The sequence below is a fragment of the Bacillus rossius genome, chromosome 1, assembly GCF_032445375.1.
Source record: "Bacillus rossius redtenbacheri isolate Brsri chromosome 1, Brsri_v3, whole genome shotgun sequence".
Lineage (NCBI taxonomy): Eukaryota > Metazoa > Arthropoda > Insecta > Phasmatodea > Bacillidae > Bacillus > Bacillus rossius.
Window position 1 is genome coordinate 363,715,067 of NC_086330.1, and position 27,125 is coordinate 363,742,191.

The 27,125-nt window shown below is 36.6% G+C and overlaps 1 protein-coding gene across 2 annotated transcripts; it reads left to right on the forward strand.

Annotated features, from left to right (window-relative positions):
- Nucleotides 1–1,426: 1,426 nt before the first annotated feature.
- On the forward strand, nucleotides 1,427–26,593 carry LOC134528338 (uncharacterized). 2 transcript variants are annotated; one of them, XM_063361882.1, is made up of 4 exons: nucleotides 1,427–1,623; nucleotides 9,553–9,809; nucleotides 17,835–18,090; nucleotides 26,068–26,593. In XM_063361882.1, the coding sequence occupies exons 2-4, from the start codon at nucleotides 9,576–9,578 to the stop codon at nucleotides 26,118–26,120; spliced, it is 543 nt and encodes a 180-aa protein (XP_063217952.1). In that variant the 5' UTR covers nucleotides 1,427–1,623; nucleotides 9,553–9,575; the 3' UTR covers nucleotides 26,121–26,593. The 2 variants fall into 2 exon arrangements, with proteins under 2 accessions (XP_063217952.1, XP_063217953.1); XM_063361883.1 differs by having other exon boundaries at nucleotides 1,448–1,623; nucleotides 9,563–9,809.
- The last annotated feature ends 532 nt before the right edge of the window (nucleotides 26,594–27,125 follow it).

Here is a 27,125-nt window from a genome sequence, read left to right on the forward strand (position 1 = left end):
AGCAACGTCCGCCACGTACTGTTCTCTCAAACCCCCCCCCCCCTCTCCATTATAAGCGGGGTCATCGCCGAACAGCCGTACACGCGCAGAGCTCTCTAACCCCGAACAGTCGCGGCCAGGGAATGGATAGCACCATGTAGAGGTTGATGTGCAATAAAAACCACACTTCACGTAGCGGCGTGTATCATTTGTAGTGTAAGGCGTCTTGGGTGGCCTAAACAGCCCAAGGATCACCTCTACGGACATGTCCCTGCCTCCCGCCACTTGGCCGAACCCAAACCCCGAGACCCATTCCGCAAAAACTTGATAGCTTTGACGGGGAGGCAGCCGGAACGGTGTCAGTACATTAATAATAAATAGCAAGTGGCTCTAAATTCATACAATAAAACTTAATAATTAACTTAATATCTATATATGTTTTAGAATTGACATTTAATAAGTTTGTCTAAAATAAGTTTGAATATTAGAGTCAAGCTGGAGACTGTCTGTTTCTTGATAACTACTCCAGTGGCGAATTATAATGCTAATTTGGGGCGGTTTGCGTTACGTCACACGTTTCACTACTGAATTTAGGCTGAAGGCCGCAAGGGTTGCACTCACAGCTGTTTTAGTAGAAAACTACACGTGAGTGACCCGGGCACTCCTACGTCGCACTCTATTAATTAGGGGCTTTTGTTTGTTTTTGATTACTTTATTATTGTGTGGGGAATTTTGTAGGCACGGGGAGTGCGTTGCATGTGTAATTAAAATGGTTCGCTATTCTCTACCTTGAGCTGCGGTCTGCTCACTTGACTCAGGTGGGCCATGGCTAGGGGTGCTTTCCGTTAGCGGAGCCGAGTACTGGCGGGTGCAGGTCGGGCTTTGGGGTGGCCTTCGGCCGTACGATGTCAGTAGGTTAGCGGGAACTCACACTCCTCCCCTCTTGAATAACTATCTCTCGTCAAGGGCGTTACGATTTTCAGAGATTCAATTCTTCATCATTTGGAATGTCAGTGCAGTGTCCTATCGCAACACTACTTTGCTCCAGCGCACACATGGAGGCATAATTTACTGCTCTATGTTATCACAGACTTGCAAATTGCCTTCCCAATGTTTTTCTATTACCCAACGACCTTAGCTCTGAAAGAAAAAAAGTAATGGGGCTGGCATTTTAAATGATTTTGAATAGAAGCAAACGTTGCACGTGAATTTTTGTCTTCAATAAATTGGTTACTTTCTTTTTACAGGCTAACAAAACAAATAAAAATATTATTTTATAATAATTTTACTACTTCACCTTTAGTTGATTTTTATTGTTACCGAAATCATCCTTATTTTACATTTTTTTCCACTTAATTCATACAATGATACATGCTCAAACATATTTGTCAGTAACACCCAAAAATAGTGCAAAGTATCAAAAAATGTCAGAAGTATGTTTGTTACTTAGTATAGGAAAGTGCCTTATTGTGTGTTGTTCCTTTTCTAATAATGCGCTCTGATGTGCCATTTTCGTTCATGTTTGAAGTACTAATGTAATACCGTTACGTGTTTATTTCGTTTTAATTAAACAAATGATCGCTACAATTATAAAAATATTGTACATCGGCGTAGCTGTCTAATTTTACCATCATCTTTTAAAAGGTATGCTCGTATTCGTTCACGCACCTTTCCTCTCGTGATGTATCCCTGTAACATGATCCGTATCGTGAATACATTACTTTCGTGTCCATTCGTTCATAACGTAATTTGTAAAGGAATGTAAATGAGGTGTTCAAACACAGCAATGATAATAAATCCAAGTCAGATTTAAAATTAAAAAAACGCAAATAAAAAGAGTAGGGTAATAAAAAACATTTAAACGTGTTTTTTTAAGTCCACTCACATTATCTCCTGATTCTCTTGCTCGAAGCGCCAGGGTTATTGCCTGCTCAATCAAAACGATATTATTAAATAAGTTGTCTGAGTAAAAAGGGGTTGGAAATGAATGGGGTTAAAGTATTTAGCAAATACGCAAATGGTGTCATTAAACGGAATTTGCGTAGCCATCAAAATAAACTTTAACTACAGTAAAACATTAAATGATCCTGTAAAATAAAAATTGAAGAAAATGTCAGGAATTTGGTTCATTAGCCATTTGTTAATACTCTGTGATAGAAATAAGAGTTAAATAATAACTTCAGTAAGTTTAGAAACATTTTTGTCAAGCCATAGACTGTACAAGTACAATTACCTACAATATCTAATTTTAAAAAATACTTGTCTTTTTGACCCCCTTCCTCAATGTACTCAAGCAATCACTCACTATTTTACATAGGGAATTACTTCAAACTACAACAGATTTCTCTATCATTTATATTGCTTTAATACTGAGGATAAGTTAGATTCGAATCTGAAAAATTACCGGATCGTACCATAATTATCGTACACACCTTGAAAACCCGGAAATTCGTTCGTGCAACAACAGTCTATGTCAAGTCCATAATAAATGTGTATAAAAAAAGGTAAAAAAAAAATTATATATGCATGGTCATGAATTTAGACATGTTAATAAAATCTTTGCAAGTCAGATCTTCAAAATTAAATAAAAATGTAAATGTTTAATTAGATAAAAAATTTTAGAAACAGAAATTCGAATTAGAAAACAAAGCGTAATTTTGATATATAAATATTACAATAGACAACAAAAAAGGTATAATAATTACAAATGTACAGGTAGCTCAATCCAGGTTCGTAGGTATGTTACGAAAACCCTCCTGTATGTCACACATGTGTCACATGCGGGCTATATTACACCAGATTTTTACCGGAGCTAGCCGAAATAGAGAAAATGTGTCATTCTTGACAACTAATGTACCTATCTACTTAAAAAAGTATAATAATTACAAATGTACATGTAGCTCAATCCAGGTTCGTAGGTATGTTAAGAAAACCTTCATCTATGTCACACATGTGTCACATGCGGGCTATATGACACCAGATTTTTACAGGAGCCAGCCGAAATAGAGAAAATGTGTCATTCTTGGCAACTAATGTACCTATCTACTTTAATTAGAAATATACATGTAGCTCAATCCAGGTTCGTAGGTATGTTAAGAAAACCTTCATCTATGTCACACATGTGTCACATGCGGACTATATGACACCAGATTTTTACAGGAGCCAGCCGAAATAGAGAAAATGTGTCATTCTTGGCAACTAATGTACCTACCTTCTTAAAAAAGTATAATAATTACAAATATACATGTAGCTCAATCCAGGTTCGTAGGTATGTTAAGAAAACCTTCATCTATGTCACACATGTGTCACATGCGGGCTATATGACACCAGATTTTTACAGGAGCCAGCCGAAATAGAGAAAATGTGTCATTCTTGGCAACTAATGTACCTATCTACTTTAATTAGAAATATACATGTAGCTCAATCCAGGTTCGTAGGTATGTTAAGAAAACCTTCATCTATGTCACACATGTGTCACATGCGGGCTATATGACACCAGATTTTTACAGGAGCCAGCCGAAATAGAGAAAATGTGTCATTCTTGGCAACTAATGTACCTACCTTCTTAAAAAAGTATAATAACTACAAATATACATGTAGCTCAATCCAGGTTCGTAAGTATGTTAAGAAAACCTTCATCTATGTCACACATGTGTCACATGCGGGCTATATGACACCAGATTTTTACAGGAGCCAGCCGAAATAAAGAAAATGTGTCATTCTTGCCAACTGATGTACCTACCTTCTTAAACAAAGTATAATAATTACAAATATACATGTAGCTCAATCCAGGTTCGTAAGTATGTTAAGAAAACCTTCATCTATGTCACACATGTGTCACATGCGGGCTATATTACACCAGATTTTTACAGGAGCTAGCCGAAATAGAGAAAATGTGTCATTCTTGACAACTAATGTACCTATCTACTTAAAAAAGTATAATAATTACAAATGTACATGTAGCTCAATCCAGGTTCGTAGGTATGTTAAGAAAACCTTCATCTATGTCACACATGTGTCACATGCGGGCTATATGACACCAGATTTTTACAGGAGCCAGCCGAAATAGAGAAAACGTGTCATTCTTGGCAACTAATGTACCTATCTACTTTAATTAGAAATATACATGTAGCTCAATCCAGGTTCGTAGGTATGTTAAGAAAACCTTCATCTATGTCACACATGTGTCACATGCGGGCTATATGACACCAGATTTTTACAGGAGCCAGCCGAAATAGAGAAAATGTGTCATTCTTGGCAACTAATGTACCTATCTACTTTAATTAGAAATATACATGTAGCTCAATCCAGGTTCGTAGGTATGTTAAGAAAACCTTCATCTATGTCACACATGTGTCACATGCGGGCTATATGACACCAGATTTTTACAGGAGCCAGCCGAAATAAAGAAAATGTGTCATTATTGGCAACTGATGTACCTACCCTCTTAAAAAAGTATAATAATTACAAATATACATGTAGCTCAATCCAGGTTCGTAAGTATGTTAAGAAAACCTTCATCTATGTCACACATGTGTCACATGCGGGCTATATGACACCAGATTTTTACAGGAGCCAGCCGAAATAAAGAAAATGTGTCATTCTTGGCAACTGATGTACCTACCTTCTTAAAAAAGTATAATAATTACAAATATACATGTAGCACAATCCAGGTTCGTTAGTATGTTAAGAAAACCTTCATCTATGTCACACATGTGTCACATGCGGGCTATATGACACCAGATTTTTACAGGAGCCAGCCGAAATAGAGAAAATGTGTCATTCTTGGCAACTAATGTACCTATCTACTTAAAAAAATATAATAATTAGAAATATACATGTAGCTCAATCCAGGTTCGTAGGTATGTTAAGAAAACCTTCATCTATGTCACACATGTGTCACATGTGGGCTATATGACACCAGATTTTTACAGGAACCAGCCGAAATAGAGAAAATGTGTCATTTTTGGCAACTAATGTACCTATCTACTTTAATTAAATATATACATGTAGCTTAATCCAGGTTCGTAGGTATGTTAAGAAAACCTTCATCTATGTCACAAATGTGTCACATGCGGGCTATATGACAAAAAATTTACAGGAGCCAGCCGAAATAGAGAAAATGTGTCATTCTTGGCAACTAATGTTCCTACTGTCCAATGTATCCCCTGGTCTGTCCAAGATAACCCCATACGTCAATGTGAAACTAATATTGAATTTGTCAATAATCTAATTGAATGATTTCATTTTTGCATAACATTGCGTTATTTCAAATAATTTTAACAAATTTTAAAATAAGATATAACAAAATTGACACATGTGTGACATAGATGAAGGTTTTCTTAACATACTTACGAACCTGGATTGAGCTACATGTATATTTGTAATTATTATACTTTTTTAAGAAGGTAGGTACATTAGTTGCCAAGAATGACACATTTTCTCTATTTCGGCTGGCTCCTGTAAAAATCTGGAGTCATATAGCCCGCATGTGACACATGTGTGACATAGATGAAGGTTTTCTTAACATACCTACGAACCTGGATTGAGCTACATGTATATTTCTAATTAAAGTAGATAGGTACATTAGTTGCCAAGAATGACACATTTACTCTATTTCGGCTGGCTCCTGTAAAAATCTGGTGTCATATAGCCCGCATGTGACACATGTGTGACATAGATGAAGGTTTTCTTAACACACCTACGAACCTGGATTGAGCTACATGTATATTTGTAATTATTATACTTTTTTAAGAAGGTAGGTACATTAGTTGCCAAGAATGACACATTTTCTCTATTTCGGCTGGTTCCTGTAAAAATCTGGTGTAATATAGCCCGCATGTGACACATGTGTGACATAGATGAAGGTTTTCTTAACATACTTACGAACCTGGATTGAGCTACATGTATATTTGTAATTATTATACTTTTTTAAGAAGGTAGGTACATCAGTTGCCAAAAATGACACATTTTCTTTATTTCGGCTGGCTCCTGTAAAAATCTGGTGTCATATAGCCCGCATGTGACACATATGTGACATAGATGAAGGTTTTCTTAACATACTTACGAACCTGGATAGAGCTACATGTATATTTGTAATTATTATACTTTTTTAAGAAGGTAGGTACATCAGTTGCCAAGAATGACACATTTTCTTTATTTCGGCTGGTTCCTGTAAAAATCTGGTGTCATATAGCCCGCATGTGACACATGTGTGACATAGATGAAGGTTTTCTTAACATACTTACGAACCTGGATTGAGCTACATGTATATTTGTAATTATTATACTTTTTTAAGAAGGTAGGTACATTAGTTGCCAAAAATGACACATTTTCTCTATTTCGGCTGGCTTCTGTAAAACTCTGGTGTCATATAGCCCGCATGTGACACATGTGTGACATAGATGAAGGTTTTCTTAACATACTTACGAACCTGGATTGAGCTACATGTACATTTGTAATTATTATCCTTTTTTAAGTAGATAGGTACATTAGTTGCCAAAAATGACACATTTTCTCTATTTCGGCTGGTTCCTGTAAACATCTGGTGTCATATAGCCCGTATGTGACACATGTGTGACATAGATGAAGGTTTTCTTAACATACCTACGAACCTGGATTGAGCTACATGTATATTTCTAATTAAAGTAGATAGGTACATTAGTTGCCAAGAATGACACGTTTTCTCTATTTCGGCTGGCTCCTGTAAAAATCTGGTGTCATATAGCCCGCATGTGACACATGTGTGACATAGATGAAGGTTTTCTTAACATACCTACGAACCTGGATTGAGCTACATGTATATTTCTAATTAAAGTAGATAGGTACATTAGTTGCCAAGAATGACACATTTTCTCTATTTCGGCTGGCTCCTGTAAAAATCTGGTGTCATATAGCCCGCATGTGACACATGTGTGACATAGATGAAGGTTTTCTTAACATACCTACGAACCTGGATTGAGCTACATGTATATTTCTAATTAAAGTAGATAGGTACATTAGTTGCCAAGAATGACACGTTTTCTCTATTTCGGCTGGCTCCTGTAAAAATCTGGTGTCATATAGCCCGCATGTGACACATGTGTGACATAGATGAAGGTTTTCTTAACATACCTACGAACCTGGATTGAGCTACATGTATATTTCTAATTAAAGTAGATAGGTACATTAGTTGCCAAGAATGACACGTTTTCTCTATTTCGGCTGGCTCCTGTAAACATCTGGTGTCATATAGCCCGCATGTGACACATGTGTGACATAGATGAAGGTTTTCTTAACATACTTACGAACCTGGATTGAGCTACATGTATATTTGTAATTATTATACTTTTTTTAAGAAGGTAGGTACATTAGTTGCCAAAAATGACACATTTTCTCTATTTCGGCTGGCTTCTGTAAAAATCTGGTGTCATATAGCCCGCATGTGACACATGTGTGACATAGATGAAGGTTTTCTTAACATACTTACGAACCTGGATTGAGCTACATGTACATATGTAATTATTATTCTTTTTTAAGTAGATAGGTACATTAGTTGCCAAGAATGACACATTTTCTCTATTTCGGCTGGCTCCTGTAAAAATCTGGTGTCATATAGCCCGCATGTGACACATGTGTGACATAGATGAAGGTTTTCTTAACATACTTACGAACCTGGATTGAGCTACATGTATATTTGTAATTATTATACTTTTTTAAGAAGGTAGGTACATGAGTTGCCAAGAATGACACATTTTCTCTATTTCGGCTGGCTCCTGTAAAAATCTGGTGTCATGTAGCCCGCATGTGACACATGTGTGACATAGATGAAGGTTTTCTTAACATACCTACGAACCTGGATTGAGCTACATGTATATTTCTAATTAAAGTAGATAGGTACATTAGTTGCCAAGAATGACACGTTTTCTCTATTTCGGCTGGCTCCTGTAAACATCTGGTGTCATATAGCCCGCATGTGACACATGTGTGACATAGATGAAGGTTTTCTTAACATACCTACGAACCTGGATTGAGCTACATGTACATTTGTAATTATTATACTTTTTTAAGTAGATAGGTACATTAGTTGTCAAGAATGACACATTTTCTCTATTTCGGCTAGCTCCTGTAAAAATCTGGTGTAATATAGCCCGCATGTGACACATGTGTGACATAGATGAAGGTTTTCTTAACATACTTACGAACCTGGATTGAGCTACATGTATATTTGTAATTATTATACTTTTTTAAGAAGGTAGGTACATCAGTTGGCAAGAATGACACATTTTCTTTATTTCGGCTGGCTCCTGTAAAAATCTGGTGTCATATAGCCCGCATGTGACACATGTGTGACATAGATGAAGGTTTTCTTAACATACTTACGAACCTGGATAGAGCTACATGTATATTTGTAATTATTATACTTTTTTAAGAAGGTAGGTACATCAGTTGCCAAGAATGACACATTTTCTTTATTTCGGCTGGTTCCTGTAAAAATCTGGTGTCATATAGCCCGCATGTGACACATGTGTGACATAGATGAAGGTTTTCTTAACATACCTACGAACCTGGATTGAGCTACATGTATATTTGTAATTATTATACTTTTTTAAGAAGGTAGGTACATTAGTTGCCAAGAATGACACATTTTCTCTATTTCGGCTGGCTCCTGTAAAAATCTGGTGTCATATAGCCCGCATGTGACACATGTGTGACATAGATGAAGGTTTTCTTAACATACCTACGAACCTGGATTGAGCTACATGTACATTTGTAATTATTATACTTTTTTAAGTAGATAGGTACATTAGTTGTCAAGAATGACACATTTTCTCTATTTCGGCTAGCTCCTGTAAAAATCTGGTGTAATATAGCCCGCATGTGACACATGTGTGACATACAGGAGGGTTTTCGTAACATACCTACGAACCTGGATTGAGCTACCTGTACATTTGTAATTATTATACTTTTTTTGTTGTCTATTGTAATATTTATATATCAAAATTACGCTTTGTTTTCTAATTCGAAGTTCATGACCATGCATATATAATTTTTTTTTTTTCCTTTTTAATACACATCAATTTAAGGACTTGACTTAGGCTGTTGTTGCACGAACGAATTTCCGGGTTTTCAAGGTGTGTACGATAATTATGGTACGATCCGATAATTTTTAGATTCGAATCTAACTTATCCTCAGTGCTTTAATACTTGCGATCATTTTATTTTAAAATATTTTAATTGTAGAGCAATTTTTTCTGTCATTGTATTACTTCATGTTTCCAGGAGTGTACACTAAATATCATTTTGGAAAGGAAAATAAAAAAGGGGGGGGGGGGGGGCAGAGAGAACCACTTTGCCTGCTGTTTACATTCAGCCTTTTTCCTTTAGGTTGGTAGGAGTGATTGATTTTTATAGGTCTGTTTAGCATTTCAGGGGAATATCATGCCTCTGCTCGTCCCTGCAGGGTTCTGATAAAAGCTTGACAGAGTTTTAGATATTTTGAATACGTACCTTCCAAGTTAACTAGAAACCTGTTTTCAATGGTCCATATTCCTTGCCGTTTGCTGGTGCTGACCACAGTACTGGCATGTTCAGTGTGTTACAGCCGTTGCACCAGAATGCCAAAGCGGAGGAGCGATGTGTGGTACCACTTCACGCACCAGGAGCTCAGTAGGGCCACATGCAACTACTGCAAGGCACTGCTTAGCTACTCGGGGGGCTCCACTGGGAACCTCGCAAGGCACCTCAAGAAGAGACATCAAGTCATTCAAGTAGAGCGGCCCGTACCAGCCACCACGACAATCCAAGGACTTCTCAGGAGCTTCCCGTTTGAAGAAACTCCAGAGATGAAAGTATGGAAACTATCCATCTTATTTAGAGATGGGCAAAGTAACACACTTAAACAGGCGCGTAGGAAGCAAATATTTAATGGGGGGGCAAAGAAGAGTATCATTATAAGTGGTGGATTTAACAAAGGGGGTGTCCGGGGGCTCTGCCGCGGTAGAAAAAAAAAATTGTATTCTAAGTTTTCCATAAATCAAGCTCAAAGTTGGAAAGGTCTATACATCAATAAATTCTCAAGTAAGGCTCCAAATTTTTGTAAATATACTATTTAGTATTCATTATATTTTTTTATTATTTAAGGGAGTACTAGAAAGTATTTCAATTGTATTCAGAAAGGTCAAAATAATATTTTTTTTAAGCATTTAAATTTGAAAGTTAAATAATTTTCGAAAAATGCAGTTCAACTTTAAAAAATAAAAAAAAATTATAGATGGAAAACTTGTTTTGCAATAACAATCATATAATTTTATTCGGAAAATTCTTAAGTTTATTTTGACATTAAAAATGAACAAAAAACCTTTTATTTTTTATTTTTACTGTCAGACTTCATAAATCAAGGTCAATACAGGAAATGTCTATACATCAACCAAATCTGAATTAAGGCTCCAAAGTTTTGAAAATTTACTATTCGTTATATTTTTTATTGTAAGGAGTACTAGAAAGTATTTACATTTAATTCAGAAAGGTCAAAATAATTTTTTTAGCAGGGTCAGTCCATATCAAGTGGTCCAGCTCTGGTTGCTCGACTATTTTTAAAAAAATTCATAATTTGAGCCTTGTTAACATTATGTATTGACAGTTTAAAACTGACACAGTTAAATTTTTATTCTCACTAGTTTGATTATGGCAGCCATTTTTTTGTCATGGGGCGCGACAATTTTTACATTTACAAGGGTTCAGCTACATTGCTATATCTTGGCTCTGGTAGGCCATATCATGATGAAACAAAATCTAAGGGGTTAAGCACATTTTAAGTTACAATTCTGATGACAAACCATTTTTTTAACATCACTCAATCTTGCCAACTTTAAAGGTTGAACTTGTGCCTTAGAATTGCAAAAATTTGCATTTTCATAAATTTTTTTAAGAGTGAAGGCAGTATCTGTTGGGCTTCAAAATATTTATGGATGTGCTTATGTAATAGTAGAGTAAATACAAATTATTTGGAGTGTGAGACTTCAATACTTTTTTTTTTACAATTTTGTAAAAACCAGTTTTTTCAGATTTTTGCTTACTTTACGGCTTGATATCTCTGGTGGGCAGTTATCTAAAAATCTTAAATTTACACACAATTAAGTACTCCATGGTACATAACTCCTGTAAAAATTTAGACTTTGAGATTCAACTGGTTCGGTAGTTACAGCCTTGCCAAACTTGTGTATAATTGCATTTTTTTTGCAACAATGAAACTATAATAAATTCTAATTATATTTTTAAAAATCTTAATACCCTAAAATTGGCATTTACTATGCAATTGAAAAGAGTTCTCCGACTAAGAACATTAAAAAAATATGCCTGAGATGTTTACCACTGTTTGGAGTGTGCAGGTCTTAACAGGCACGGACTTGCTCTAGTATGGTCTGGTATTTGTTCCATCCTGTTAGTCTGCCAGCAGCTCTGGTATAGGAAAGGTGGTTTGTGTTTCCATGAAGGTTTTTTGTTTTTCGGTATGGAGAAAGAGTGTTCAATAGGACATTTAACAAATGAACAATGCCACAAATGTGTTTATGGTTCAGTGCAACAGGAATTGAAGAAAATCTGTGTGTTTAGTTTAGAACAGCAACAGCTAATATTTACCAGAGTTTCTAGTGATGTTAAGTCTGTATGTAAGTACCATGAGATTAAGTATCTTATTAAATATCACCATATATTTGGCCGGTATTGCAGTGATCCTTTACAAATACATAAAAAGGCAATCACAAAAGGACTTAGGGAAATACTTCCTGAACACATGTATAAAAAAACAAACTACAATTTACTGCTTGTCCCTGGTAAGTCCTTGTGTCCTACATGCTACAAAAAAATATTTGTGACAGCAAATGATGGAACAGGGGACACATGTGATTCAGACTTTATTACAGAGATTGAAAAGTTGGGAAAAGTAGACAATGTATGTACTCAATTAGGGGTTTCGCCAGCATCTAAAATAAGGAAATTGGGTTTAGATAAAAGACCACAAGCAATAGCTGACAAGATCAGTAAAGTTTCAAATGTTTTGAAAAGAAATCTTGAGGAATCTTTTGATGAAGTGATGGAAAACAGAGAAGCAAGTGAAGAGTCTGTAGAAGAGTTTGACGAATTAATCAAGAAACTGAAGGATAAATGTGCTGTTGCAGGAAAAGAAATGAAAGTGAAAATAATTAGTTTACTTCCAAATTCATGGAGTCGACTAAGAATAGCTCAAGAGTTCAATGTATCTGATCGTTTGGTAAAACTGACAAGAGACCTAGTGAAAGATCAGGGCATTCTACCAGAGTTGGGAAAGAAAAAGGGTTTTGGCATTCAATCAGAGGTGGTTACTACAGTCCGTGAATTCTATGAAAGTGATGAATACAGTCGTCTTTGTCCCGGAAAAAAAGACTGTTTATCTGTAAAAATAAATAACATGAAATGTCAAAAGCAGAAGAGACTGGTGCTTTGCAATTTGAATGAATTGTTTGTGGAATTTAAATCTAAACATCCAGACTGTAGAATTGGAAGATCAAAATTCATTGAACTCAGACCTAAGTGGTGTGTCACAGCCGGATCATCGGGAACACACAATGTTTGTGTTTGTACTTATCATCAGAATGTTAAGCTAATGGTTGACGGTGCAAAGCTTATGAAAGATTACAAAGACCTACTTGCTATACTTGTTTGTGATATGAGTAGTTACGAGTGTATGATGGGCAAATGTGTTAAATGTCCAGGAAGTAAAGCCCTAGTATCTCTGTTTGATGAATTTGAAGAAAGTGATGCCATCCCAGACAACATAATTTTTCAACAATGGACCACAACAGATAGAGCTGAAATGATAACTGTTATTCAGCCAAAAGAAGAATTCTTTTTGTCCCTTATTGAAAAACTTGATTCACTTAAAACTCATCATTTTATATCAAAGATTCAAAGTCAGCATTTGAGAGAGAAGAAGGAGAAACTTAACGAAACAGAGTGCATTGTTCTTGCAGACTTCGCAGAAAACTTTACATTTGTTATCCAAGACGAGATTCAGAGCTACCACTGGGTAAATCGCCAAGCAACTGTTCATCCTTTTGTGTATTATTACAAAGAAAACGATAAACTTCTAACCCAATGTGTTTGTGTAATCAGTGATCATTTGGACCATAACACAACAACAGTGCATACATTTCAATCTCATCTTATGAAACACTTAAAAGACACTGTTCCTTCGGTTCAACATATAATTTACTTCTCAGATGGATCAAGTCAGTACAAAAATAAGAAAAATTTAATTAATGTCTTGTCACCACAAGAATGATTTCGGTCTTAGTGCTGAGTGGAATTTCTTCGCAACATCACATGGAAAAAATGCATGTGATGGTGTTGGAGGAACAACAAAAAGGGAAGTAACAAAGGCAAGTCTTCAAAGAACAGTCAAGGATCACATTCTTTCCCCTGAAGATATGTATATGTACTGTACACAGACTATTAAAGGTATCAAATATATATATGTTAAAGAAGAGGAAATTACAGCTCGACAAGAAGAGTTGAAACCTAGGTTCGACAACTGCCAACGGCTCCCTGGAACACGAAAATTTCACCGCTTTGTTCCTCTCACCGAGATTATAATGAGATGCTATGCAACGTCCAAATCAGAAGAGTATGAGGATCTTCCAGTTTCAACCAAGTCCATCCCCATGAATCTTCGGAACAATGACATTATCGCCTGTGTGTATGACGAACAGTGGTGGCTAGGAGTCATTGAAGAAGTTAATTTTGTGAACAATGATATTTACGTAAAATTTTACAACCCAGCTGGACCTAGAACATCATTTAAGATGTCATGTGCAGACAGAGTGTGGGTGCCGCTTAAGAATGTGTTGAGGAAGCTCAGTCCATCAGAGCTATCCACAGCAACTGGACGTTCACACAACATTTCAGCATCATTATCTGAAGAAATTTCAATGCTGTTTAACAAACATAAGAAATAAGGTACAAATTAAAATCGTAAATCATTTGTCTGTTTAAAAATGTGATATAGAATGACTGTTATAATTAATATTTTTGTGCATAGTATACATGTGTTTTGGCAACAAACTTTAGTGTAATACTTTTTATGACTTAGTACAGCACTTACAGCATATATATAAAATAATTAAGAACGTATATAAAATTACTAGGGTTGCTTTTATTTATGCAAATAAATAAAAAAAATTACGAGTTTGGCAAGGCTGTAACTTCCGAACCAGTTGAATCTCAAAGTCTAAATTTTTGCAGGAGTTATGTACCATGGAGTACTTAATTGTGTGTAAATTTAAGATTTTTAGATAACTGCCCACCAGAGATATTAAGCCGTAAAGTAAGCAAAAATCTGAAAAAACTGGTTTTTACAAAATTGTAAAAAAAAAGTATTGAAGTCTCACACTCCAAATAATTTGTATTTACTCTACTATTACATAAGCACATCCATAAATATTTTGAAGCCCAACAGATACTGCCTTCACTCTTAAAAAAATTTATGAAAATGCAAATTTTTGCAATTCTAAGGCACAAGTTCAACCTTTAAAGTTGGCAAGATTGATTGATTTTAAAAAAATGGTTTGTCATCAGAATTGTAGCTTAAAATGTGCTTAACCCCTCAGATTTTGTTTCATCATGATATGGCCTACCAGAGCCAAGATATAGCAATGTAGCTGAACCCTTGTAAATGTAAAAATTGTCGCGCCCCATGACAAAAAAATGGCTGCCATAATCAAACTAATGAGAATAAAAAATTAACTGTGTCAGTTTTAAATTGTCAATACATAATGTTAACAAGGCTCAAAATATCAATTTTTTTAAAATTGATGAAGCTTCCAATAAATTTTTTTTGAACCACTTCATATGGATTGACCCAGCATTAAAAATTGAAAAAGTCACAAAAATTATTTTTTTGAAAAATGCAGTTCACTTCAATTTAAAAAAAAAATAAAAAATTAAAGATGGAAAAAAAGCTTTTCGCAATAACTTTCATATCATTTTATTCAGCAAAGTCGAAATTTTATTTTGGTATTAAAAATTAAAAAAGTCAATATTTTAATTTTTTAACTGTCAGACTCCCCTTAAGATTAAGTTTAAAATGCGAACCTCACAGAATAGGCGAGTGAAGATGCTTAAAAATAACTGCAAATCTGCTTGATAAATTCTTGTTCAATGATTTGTAGATTCAAAGAAATTTTCTTATTACTCGATGGAATAATCACGAGCGACGAGCGGAAAAAAATAATGTACCGACATTCTAAACTTTAATGTCAAATAGGTATATTACATATGGTTTTCGGGATCATGTGAAAATTCGTCTCAGTCTAAACTGCTCAAAAGTAATAGAGTTAAAGGAATCCAACTCTTCTTTAGGATCTTTGTCTTCACAGGCATTACAGCCTAATGTGCACTGCTTTTTAGGCGGTGGTTGTGATGAACTGCAGGACTGTGCAGAACGGTTGTTGAAGAAAAAGTTGATGCTTTTCTGAGTGATTGTACGCCGCAAAAATTAAAATACTATTATAAATTTTCTCCTTAAACCCTAAATGTTTTTCATCACTGCCATTCCGCACTTCTCACTCACGATACTACAGATAAATAAGTTTATTTTAAACAGTTCTGTAGTACGGCTCACAACGTTTCTTGGACTTAAAAGCAAGACGTACAGCTGTTGAAAGATGACTGATGTGGAAAGCGGTATGCACGTCAGGTCGTTACCGTTAGGTAGAAACGAGGCGGGGTGAATGCAAGGGTCTGAAGGTCAGGTAGACAAGAGTGGACAAAAACGGAGCGTAAGCTACTGCAACGAGCGGAAACATTTACTGGTCTTATATCCCACAATAATATTTCCGCTATCAGCACTGTGAAACGTGAATATTTAGAAGAAAACAAGAGCAGTTGCCGTATTTATTGTGCCTGTACACTTATCGGAAAGTCTTAATTTATTTTAAGAATAAAGTAACGCACAGACAAGAAAATCCCACAAAACCACTTAGCATTGCAATGAAGACAATGCCTCTTGTTCGTCTGATGCAATGGCCGGGCAAAACCATCACTTTGCCCGGCCATGTAATGATATGGCCGGGCAGTCGCCTGGGTCGCCCCCCCCGGTTCCTACGTGCCTGCACTTAAATGTTTCAACTCATTTTAAACAACACAGCTTACAGTTTTGAAAGTGTGTTGACACACAACCAACGTACTGGAGAATGATTATGTAACTGTAAGCTGGCAGGCTGAGCGAAATTATTTGCATGTCAATACAAAATGCAGTGCATGCTGTGCTGTTGAAACTTCAAGATAGCATGTGAGTTGAAACACACTACTGACATCAAGATAGCACTGCACTGCATGCGCTCTAATTTGTCTTGGCTCACGCTCACGACACAGTGAAGAGTTGAAACAGTACGTCTTGTTATCAATACGAAGTAACACCTCAAAATGGTTGCTACATTTTTCATAGTAATAAATTTTAAGATTTTTTTTAATGAGACCGTTACTGATTTTAATTCATTAATATCATTTATTTTTTTACTCAATTGTTCATAATAAGTAAAATCATAGTATTATTATTATTATTATTATTATTAAATCCTTAGACACAGTTTTGAAATTTTCTGATTCACCATTGTCAAAAAAAATGGAGGCACAAAGAGTATTTTAGGAGCTAAACAGCTTTGTGGAACATAAAGTGTTTGTGCAAATCATTCCTTGCTGCTATTCCAAAACTAAAGAATAAATATTCACTAACATAAGGTGTTTTTCTTTTCTTCATGCAGTTGAAAGAAATTATTATGATAGTTTTATGGAATCCATAGTAAAATTTAGGGACATGTAGGTGCCCTTAAGCATTGAAAATCAATTTAAAGGCTTTTTAAGAAAAACAAGGGGGGGGGGGGGGGGGCATATGATCTCTTTCAGTGCATTGACATATTAACACAGGCATTCTCTAATATGATTGTAATTTTATTCACATATATTCACAAAACAACTTCAGTGCTTTATTTTATAATTTTATTTGTGAAATAGTAAGTAATAAGAATATTGACTGCAGTTTTATGCAAGCATTCCTTTCATTTCTGCTGCTTGGAACACTTTCCAATATGTCGTGTCAAATGAAGTTTGAGGGTTATGACATCACCGATAACATCACTAGCGCAGCCATGTTTGTTTGACAAGTTAGATGACTTCAGTTTCCATAAAATATTTTGCATATAGGACAGGTTCTAAAATATATTGGCTGTTATTCAGGCAGTCAAAATTGTGACTTTTGAAATGAAAAGATATGAAATGACATGCGTTTCCATCACAATGAATCTTTAAAATGGCAAAGAACACATGGGCGTTTAAAGAGGTTATAAAAGTGAAATAGATAAAACAATATAATGTATGTTTAATTTTTTTTTAAAGGCAATTACGTATAACTTAAAAAAATTCACAGAAAAATTATTTTTATTACTTAATGAATATTATTGTGGGTTAAATTTATATGTGTTTAAAAAATTTATAAATGCACAAATAGCATAAAAGTTTAAAAATTCCATCCAGCACTAATATGCATTATTTAATTTCAAAATGATATTAAAAATTGAAAAAATTTGCAAATGCTCGGACAAAGAATAAGTGAATTATATTGGTCAGTAAGTGACTCGAGCCAAATCCTTCGAAAGCTTTATCACTCGTCACTCATTTAGGTTTTTACTCTCTTTTAACATTGAAATTTGTTTTTGCAACACGACATGTAATATTCCACAGAAACTTCTAAGATGTTCTTTTGAACACATGGTCGGTTCTGAACGCACGTCGAAGAGCGCCGGCACGTGCAGCGTGAAGCGAGGTGGTTGTTCCCCCCGCAGGAGCCCGAGGCGGAGGCGGACGGCGGGCGGGACGAGGACGCGAAGCCGGGCGCCCGCAAGAAGGCCGCGCTGACCACCAGCAGCGCCCTGGCGGAGCTGATGAGGCTGTGCAAGGCCTGCGAGTCGTCGGCGGCGACCAAGCAGCAGCTGGAGGAGCTGAAGGTGCAGCACATGAAGGAGCTGCACGACATGAAGATGAAGATCCTGCAGACCGACTTGAAGATCAAGGAAGAACTGCTCGGCAACATCAAGAACGGTAAAGTGGAGATTGTTTCCGTACCACGTACCAGAGTTTATACCTTGATCCTGTGGTACATTATGCGTGCTGTTCTTAGTACATCGAAAGATCCTGACCAAACAAAGACCCAACATCAAAATAAAACAAATTAGGTCTCAGGTCTTGAAGAATACTATTATTTTTTTTTGTATTCTATTTGTGATCATAATTAATTGTTATATCACATGTTATGACCAGGATCTTTTGGTGTAATACCGTATTTACTCGCATAATGTCCGCAGTAATTGGCTACATTTATGACAAAAAAAATGGGGTGCGGACATTATGAGGTGAAGTCCGAAAAAAAAAAATTTTTCCTCCAAATTTTACATGTTTTGTGTAGAGTAAAAAAATTGTTCTCTCATAATTAGTTTCCTAGTACCCTGATTTTACGTATGCTCACGGTTCCACGGATTGCATTAGTAAAATCGCTGTGAAACGCCCCTCGTGTCCTTGTTTTTACTATTTATTAATATTGACAAGATGTCGAAGGCGGGCAGAAAAGAAATAATTAAGAACAAAATTTTAAACATCAGAGGCGGACACGGGGTGGGTCTAACGATAATTTGTAAACTCCCTATCAAGACCTGGGAGCATAGTGTGGATCGTTATTGCCTTAAGTAATAAAAACACACAGTTACGTTTATAGGTAGAGACACGGAAATTTCGCGAATCGCGATATCGCGAAATAACACCGCAATTTACCTTAATTCGCGACAAAACACCGAAATCGCACAGCATCGAGAAATAAAACTGATAATAATGAATTAGACCACCCATGCAAGACATCGCGAAAAACAAGTAAACACGACGTTGACGGCACATCGCCATTTTTCTAAGTTTCAACATGGCCGCTTTGTAATGAAAGTAAATAATGATTTACAGTATTCCCGTCACGTAATCATTACAATTTGAAACGAAAGCAGTAATTGCAATCATAAACTAATTAAAAAGAGAAAAATGTACCTGAGCATCAACACAAAGTTAATAAAAAATACCGGCGATGTTTTCAACACAATATAGCTGCCATGATTTTCAACCCGCTGTATTTACACATTAATCTTGTAGAGAAATATAAAATTTTAATTCTTCCTTTCATGTTGAACAGTTAACAACCTCATGCTTTCAACTACGTTTGACTGGCTTGGCAACCTACTCGTTAGAGCTGTAGGTGTAGCCAGTGATGCCAGGTCGTAATGTTACAAATTCCCGCATCTGATGACAAAAATTCCCTTATTTCCCTCATTGGAGTGTGAAAATTCCCTCTAAAATCCCTCTCACAAGCGTTTATGTTTTAGTGCTAAAATTATGTACCGGTATCGCCGGACACTGGTATAACACAAATAATTGTTATTAAATAACTGTTAATATTATTTACAAGCTATAAATTCACCTTTTTCGTACATAAAAATAAACATTCACGTAATTTACATGAATAAGCTGAAGAAATAAACATGAAGATTAAATATTCAGTTAATTAACATGAGGATCACAAGAAATAAAACATGAAAGTCACAATTAACAGTATGTTTCCTGTTTCCGAAATATTTACATGTCAGAAGTTCCTGGAGGAGACTCCTCGTCATTGTCATACAATTGTTTTGTGTTGTGAAGTTTGAGGTGTTCGTGCTTCACTTGAAAAGAATTGCAGTTGATGCCTTTACTTTGAAAACACGAACGCACGATTGCCACGGCATTCAAAGTGCTGTCACTAAGTCTGTTCCTTTTCTTAGTTTTAGTGTCGTTCACAATGCTGAATATTCTTTCAGCTTCAGCATTTGAGTGTGGAAATGTTAATGCCAATTTCGCAACATAACCAAGGTTAGGAAATATTTTCCGATTATTGAAGTCTGTTGTTTCAGCAATTTTGCACCACATTGTATCTACCGGCATTGTTAGCAATTCAGTTTTTTCTTTGTCACTAAACGAATGAGGTAGTTGTTGCCATTCTACGTTTAAATCAGTCAAATCAACTGAAGTTTTGTATAATTCTGCAAGATTTACGATATTTGGTACAAGATCCCTCCCACTATAATGTAAAGCTACATTGGGATCAATAAATGCCAGTTCCTTAAAAATTGGTTTATCCAAAGGTAGGCGCTTTTGCATTTCTTGAGCAGCTTCGGAGTAGAAATCAAGGCACCTTTTCCTAAAATCTTCAACTAAATTTGGTGGAAATGTTTTTAGTAAATTTTCACATTCAGGACCCAAATAAACTGAATTTAATTGCACAAAATTTGATGGATTTTTGCAGTTAGTTTTGACAACATCTTTAATTGCCTCCTTCTTCATAAAATTTTGACAAATTTGCTTTAGAATTTTTTCTGATTCTTCTGACAGTTTGTGTACAATAATATTTCTGGACTGAAAGATGGCATTGAAAGTATTAAAGAAGTTCAATGAATACTTGAGGAACAATAAATTAGCCTTGGTCATGCCATTCTGCAAGTGGGTAAGAATGAATTCAGCACTCTTGAGTTTGTCTTCAACTACTGCCAGCAAGAAGAAATGCTCGAGTGCTGGCCATATTTCCAGAACTCTACATATACACTGATGCATCGCTAGCCACCGAGTGTTTGAGGGCTTCAGTACTTTCAACCGTTCAGCATGAAAGAATTCTTGGATATCAATCAACTGTTTACATCTTTTGGCACTGCCCGAGATGTAGTTGTATATTGCCCGAAGTAACTCTTCTGCAGATCCAGACAACTTCTCACAAGCTTTGCTTGCAACCAAAGCTGCTGAGTGGCAAATGCATGGAAGCAAAACAACATTTGGGGCATCGTCACGCAAGTGTGAGAAAAATGAGTTTCTCGCTCCCACCATTACTGAGGCACCATCAGATGCTACACCAACAATGTTCTCAACTGGGATTTCTTTGTCTTGTAAAGATTTTTTAAAAGCTCCGTAAAGTGAAGCGGCAGAGCAACTTGATGCATCAAGAGGTATTAATTCAAGAAGTTCAGTTCTTACAGTGTTTTGAACAGGGCAAACGTAACGCACTAATACGCACATAAATTTGGTGACTGAAATGTCAGTACTTTCATCTACAAGTACAGAAAAAGGAACATTTTTTATATAGTTTATGGTCTCTGCATTTTCCACAGTTGCAAGTACATTCTTAACAATTGATGTACATTTTGTTCGTTTCATTGTTACCTGTTGAGCTATTTTAGAATCTTCAAAAATTTCAGTACACAATGGCACTAAGTGATCAGCTATACTCAGTGCTACGTTGTGTTCTGCAAAAAATGCAGCAAGTTTAATTTCAGCAGCCTTTACCTTGTTTTCAAGTGTTGGTTCTTTTTTCTGTACCAGTGAAACAATTGATGGTACTGATTTTATAGCTCTCATGTTACTTATGTGTTTGTTGGTTTTTGCATGTTTTTGAAGTTCGCTTTTGCCACACACCAAAGTAGAATTACAAACTTTACACTTACACTGCTTTGAATTGTTAGGTACTGGAATCAATCAAGACTTGAACTCTGGATCTTCTAACCAAGCATTGAAGAAGACCTTTTGTTCCCTTTTGGATTTCTTGTTATTGCTTGTTTCACCATCGGCACTTCGTTTTTCTGTAGTAGTTGCAACCGAACTCGCCATTTTAAAACAAACTTAATCCGTAAATTAAAACACTAATACACTATATATCCACGATCCACCATGATCATAGATATTCACCATTCACATATAACAAGTATAATATTAATAAATATAAATAAAACTCTCTTACCGAAAATTCCCTCCAAACACATTAAAAAGCGCGAAAATTCCCTTTTCCCTCCAGCTTAAAATTTTTGTTGAAAATTCCCGCAAAACGGGAAAATTCCCGCGACCTGGCAACACTGGGTGTAGCAAACTGTATGTATTCGGTACTGACTGAGTAACGGGTGCGCCATCTAGTATCGAGTAACGAAACGTTACACACGGCTGGATTTCGTTACTCGCATTTTTCGTATGTTTTACGCATGCGCGCGCATATTCGATGAATTTACGTTACAAAGAACGATGTTTGTTTATTAAGTATAATATGGAAATTTGTCGTCCAAGTTTTTTACTGTTTATAAGAAAGTATTTTTTACAAATTAGAAATATGTATGTTTTTGTTATTTATTATCGCGTATTTTCACGTTTTTTGTTGTTTTTATCTTAAAAGAGATAATATAATAAAACCGCTCTAATGAGATTTAATTGTTTCTTGGTTAACAAAAACTGTTAATTATCAAATATTGTTAATTGTTTATATTCTATTTATTATTATTTACGTGACGTCATACTGTACGCGTACGCAATACGACTCGATTCGTTGCTGCAAAATAACATTGCATGTTATGCGGTATCAGAAGTAACGAGTAACGTAGCGACACGATAGTAACGAGTACTAATTGTTATAGTAACGAATACATACGGGTACACTTTTTTTCGTTACTTTTACACCTCTACTACTCGTAAACATGAACACATGGCACTACGCCGATTGATAAGCAAAATCAGTGACCTTTAACTGCCGTAACTACACTTCTCAGCAAATCCAATACGACCGCAGAGCAAGTGAATACGGCGTCAACGGGACAAAGAACAGCAGCAAGAAATATTAAAAGAATACTAAGTTGAGACATGCCGTGCCGAGGCAGCGCGCTAGGCGACACCGGGCCGTGCCGAGGCAGCGCGCTAGGCGACACCGGGCCGTGCCGAGGCAGCGCGCTAGGCGGCACCGGGCCGTGCCGAGCTGTTTCAAGCCTACAATTTTTATTTGCCAATAGTGTTGACTTTAGAGTGCAGTATACGAGTATACGCCGTGCCACTATTATTTAGCCAAGCAAAACTTGTAGGTCATAAAACCATTCTCAAAAGTTAAAGTAAACATGAAAAACCAAAACAGCGAAATAAAACCGAAATTTGATTTTTTCAAAACGAAATTTAAGGAAAAATAAAACCATTTTTACGGGACTCTATTTATAGGCATCCTTTTATTTAAGATCAAAGATTGTTTTCAAGATTTTCTATTACAAGTTATAAAGAGAAAATACTTCTATCATTTAACCATTATTAAAGAGAGCTCAGTTTACCTACTCATTGGCCCACCCGGGCCGCGAATAGAAAATTATTTTTCCAACACATCATTCTTAAATAAACCGTAAAGTTTTAACATTTTACAATAATCTGTAATCATCATATTAGCTTATCATTGGTTAGTTATAACCATTTCACATATACAATTTCGAAATGGCAGAAGAGACCAAAACTGTTAAACTGGTTCGAATCTGATATCTGAAACTACATTTGGAAATTAACAAAAAAAAAAAAACTTTCACTGGCACTCGCTCTCACGAACTGAAGATTTTCTGGCGGTTCGTAGCTGATGGCGAAAAGGCCGGGAGTGAGGGCTTCCAATGGCGAAACCACCGATTCAAAATTGGAGGTCGCCGGGCTTCCTTAGTTCCCCATGATGGTTTCTTTCTCTTTGGGAGGGGGGACTAGGACCCTGTCTGGGGACAGACCAAACCAAAAAAAAAATTAGATCTGCACCACAGACAGAACAAGGTCGGGTCAGAAAACGATCGCAAGAGAGGCAAACTTCAAAGGACCGAAGAGAGAACTTACCAAAACAGGGTAGTAGTTGTTAGGCACAGCCATGTTGCTTGGTAGGAAGATGGAGGGCGATGCGCGGCCGACGTCGCGGTTAAAAGAAAGAAAATATATGCGGAACCAGACAATAAATTTGGTTCGCGGAGAAACTAGGATTACTACGTAGAGGCTATGCTGAGATGACTAAAATAAAAAACCAAAAGGTAAATAGGGAAACATCCCTTTTCTGATCAGACTACATCTTAGTACTGTTGCTCGGCGTCAGCTTTGATTTAACTGGACGGAGCCCGAAACGCGATCAGTGGATTACCGACGCGGTCGTTCCAGAGTGCAGAGCAAGAGTCCACTCACATCCGCGCCGCGTCACTAATTAAAACAAGGACTTCGTCCTAGAGGGTGGAGGGGCGTCGGAAACCTTCGGCAACTCTCGTCGTCCGGCCCGAAGTGAACTATCGTAAAAGACTTCCCTCTGTCGGAGTATGCACACACTAAGGTCGACCAGGGGCGAGTCACGGTACAGTCGACTTAAAAAAAAAAACTACACCCTTATGTAACCAGTTTATATGGAAAATAAAATTATTTTCAAAAATAATTTTAAAATTATGATAAAATTAAAAAAACGTGCCGAAATACCTAATTTCCGGCACAGCTGCTTCGTAAAATTGGCACCCTTCCCTCGGCCCAGTTGAAAAATATTAACGGTGGCACACTACTTCGCAGAGCACTGGTGACTGGCGACCCTCTGCAGCGGACGTGAGAAATGTGACAGGTGTCAAGATAATTGGGTGGCGGCGATTAGTTGAAGATGCCACTCAATTTTTTTTCTTCTATCACACCTGCGTGTGCGCTCTTACGTTCAGAAGCCGCAGCCAGCCTACACAAAATAAACGCTTTGCGTGAAAAGATATTTTTTTAATCTTTCATTGAGATGGCCACTAACAGCACGGGGCAGATGTCTAATGTCTGCATTAGACGGCGCTGGCGAGCCTCCCTCCCTGTCCCTTGCCCACTGTGTGTATAAAAAAAGTTACCGGCAGACATCTGTGCATACGAGTCCCCTCCTGCCCTGCTTGACTGAAGCAGGGGAAGGAGTGCAGAGTGTGGAAAAGGCTGAGCAGGAATTTTTAACCAAAACAAAGCAGAGCCTTGTCTTCTCCGCTACCTCCCCTACTTTGTGACATAGTGTGAGTTGCAGCTGCTTTGTCCGCGTGTCTACGCGTGGGACGTGTACTGGCTTGTGCTATATATAGCCCATCCCCTTGCAACTCACGTGATGTCTCAGGCAGCTGCTCAGTAGAGTGTGAGTTTCTGAGTCCGGACGGTTTCACCACGCTACAAACCCTCTCAGCGACCGCTCCGGAGAAATGAACAACTCAAGGTCAAAGCATTGTTGACAGCGTCGGTAATTTTCCATCCCGTTACTGTGCCTTTCAGGGGTGGCCAAGGTTGCTTTGTCTGGTGCGGACTTTATGCGGATTTAAAAAAATTCCATTTGAAGTATTTAAAAAGAAATGTGCCGACATTATGCAATGGCGGACATTATGTGATTAAATACGGTAAATTAAAACAGCAAACATGTACCACAGGATCAAAACTTGGATACGTGATACAAAACTTTTACCATTAACTTTTTCATTACTTGCCAAGATTTTTGTAGATGACTTTAATTTGCTGCATGATTAAAATAACAATTTTGTGCAAGGAACGACTGTGGAAACCAGTGAGATTCCACAGTTGTTAAACACTGGTCTGTTAACTCATTTCGGAGGATTTAGGTTCAAATCCTAGTCTGACCGTCCCAACTTCTGTCTGCCACAGTTAAATTAAATAATTCCATAAATTTTGTTGATCACATTATTGAATGCCTTAAGTCATTAGAGAAGATATCCCTGTACCAGACACATTTAGAAAAAATAGGTTGGGGGGGGTTATTGTTGAGAATCAGAATTCAAATGATTCATGCCAGTGTGATGAGATGCCGAAAGTTGTTTCCACAGTCAACAGAACCAACTGTTTCACTTGGCACCTGTCATCCTCAACCGGCTTGGATAATGGACAGGGTAAGATGACGAACTGGAGAAGCCGTGACGAATTGTAGATGGTAGGGGAAGGAGAGCATCCAGAGAAAACCCACCTACTAATGACGAACATGTATGTTTACCTCTTGCTAGAAACTATAGTGAGCATCTGCCGAGGCCAGAACCAACACACTTTGGTGAGAGACAAATGTCGTGGTAAATTATTTACAAAGTCTCTCTTTAAACAACTACATACGTGAAAGCTTTGATCAGTGTATGTTCATGCATGTTTCAGAAATTGTATGAAAAGAATATACTTTCTAATAAATACTTATACTTTTTTTTTCAGGTTCTCTTCCAATTCCAGATGCTATACGATACATTGAACTTCACGACAGCTAATGTCATATTATAGTTTTCTTTATGCATTAGTAAAACTAAAAAGTTATGTTAAATTTGTGAAAAACACTGGATCTTGCTGTTATTTAAATGCTAAGATTTGTCATTCATGATAGATTACACAATCAGTAATTAAGCTGCTCACTACTATTTATTATCAAAACAAAATTATTTGTATGTGGAACAAACGTTTAGAGCTTGATGTGTTTCAAGAAGTGCGGTGGAAGACATTGATGTTTACTTGCTGTTGTGAGATATTGTTCATCATAATAGGCAGTGAAAGAGTGAAGATAAAAGAGTAAACAGAATGAAACTTGTGGTCATGATCCCAACTTGTATTTTTGTCTATGGTCTTGAAGAATAATTAAATGTGTGTATACTGTTGATTCATATTACAACAGTCACCTTTTTTGTTTGTTATTTATTACAAAGTTTTTAATGTGTTAGTTTTATAACAATAAAAAAGTAAATTAAAATTTTGCTTTTTTTTTATACCTGAATTAGAACACATTAGACACTGTTGCAGGAAAAGCTTAATTCCTTCAGTGAACTAGTTTAAGTAAACATCTTAGTTGTGATATGATTTAACTAATTTGAAAGATTATAATACCGTATTTCCTCGCGTAAAGGCCCCACCCGCGTATACGCCCCCCCTCCTTTTTTTGTAAACATTTTTGAGAAAAAATTTAAAAACGTGTTTTTCTGGGTTTATCTGAGGGCAGGGCAGCTTGGCATGCATCAAACAGCAAGCCATGTATTGTGAGCGGCGGGAGGTGATTTTGTAAAGGCAGTGATACAGAGACTGGTATTATAGTTTGTCTGTTCTCAGCAGGACCGTCCTGAGGCATGCCAGACCAGACGTAAGCAGTTAGTCCTATCTCAAACGACATAAAGATAAAGAAAGTTGGACTCGTGGGCTAGTGTTGATGTGCAGTGTTGTCGGAGTAGAAGAGGGGAGGAAGAGGGGAAGTGAAGGAGGAAGGGAAGTGGGTGGAGCAGGTACTTACA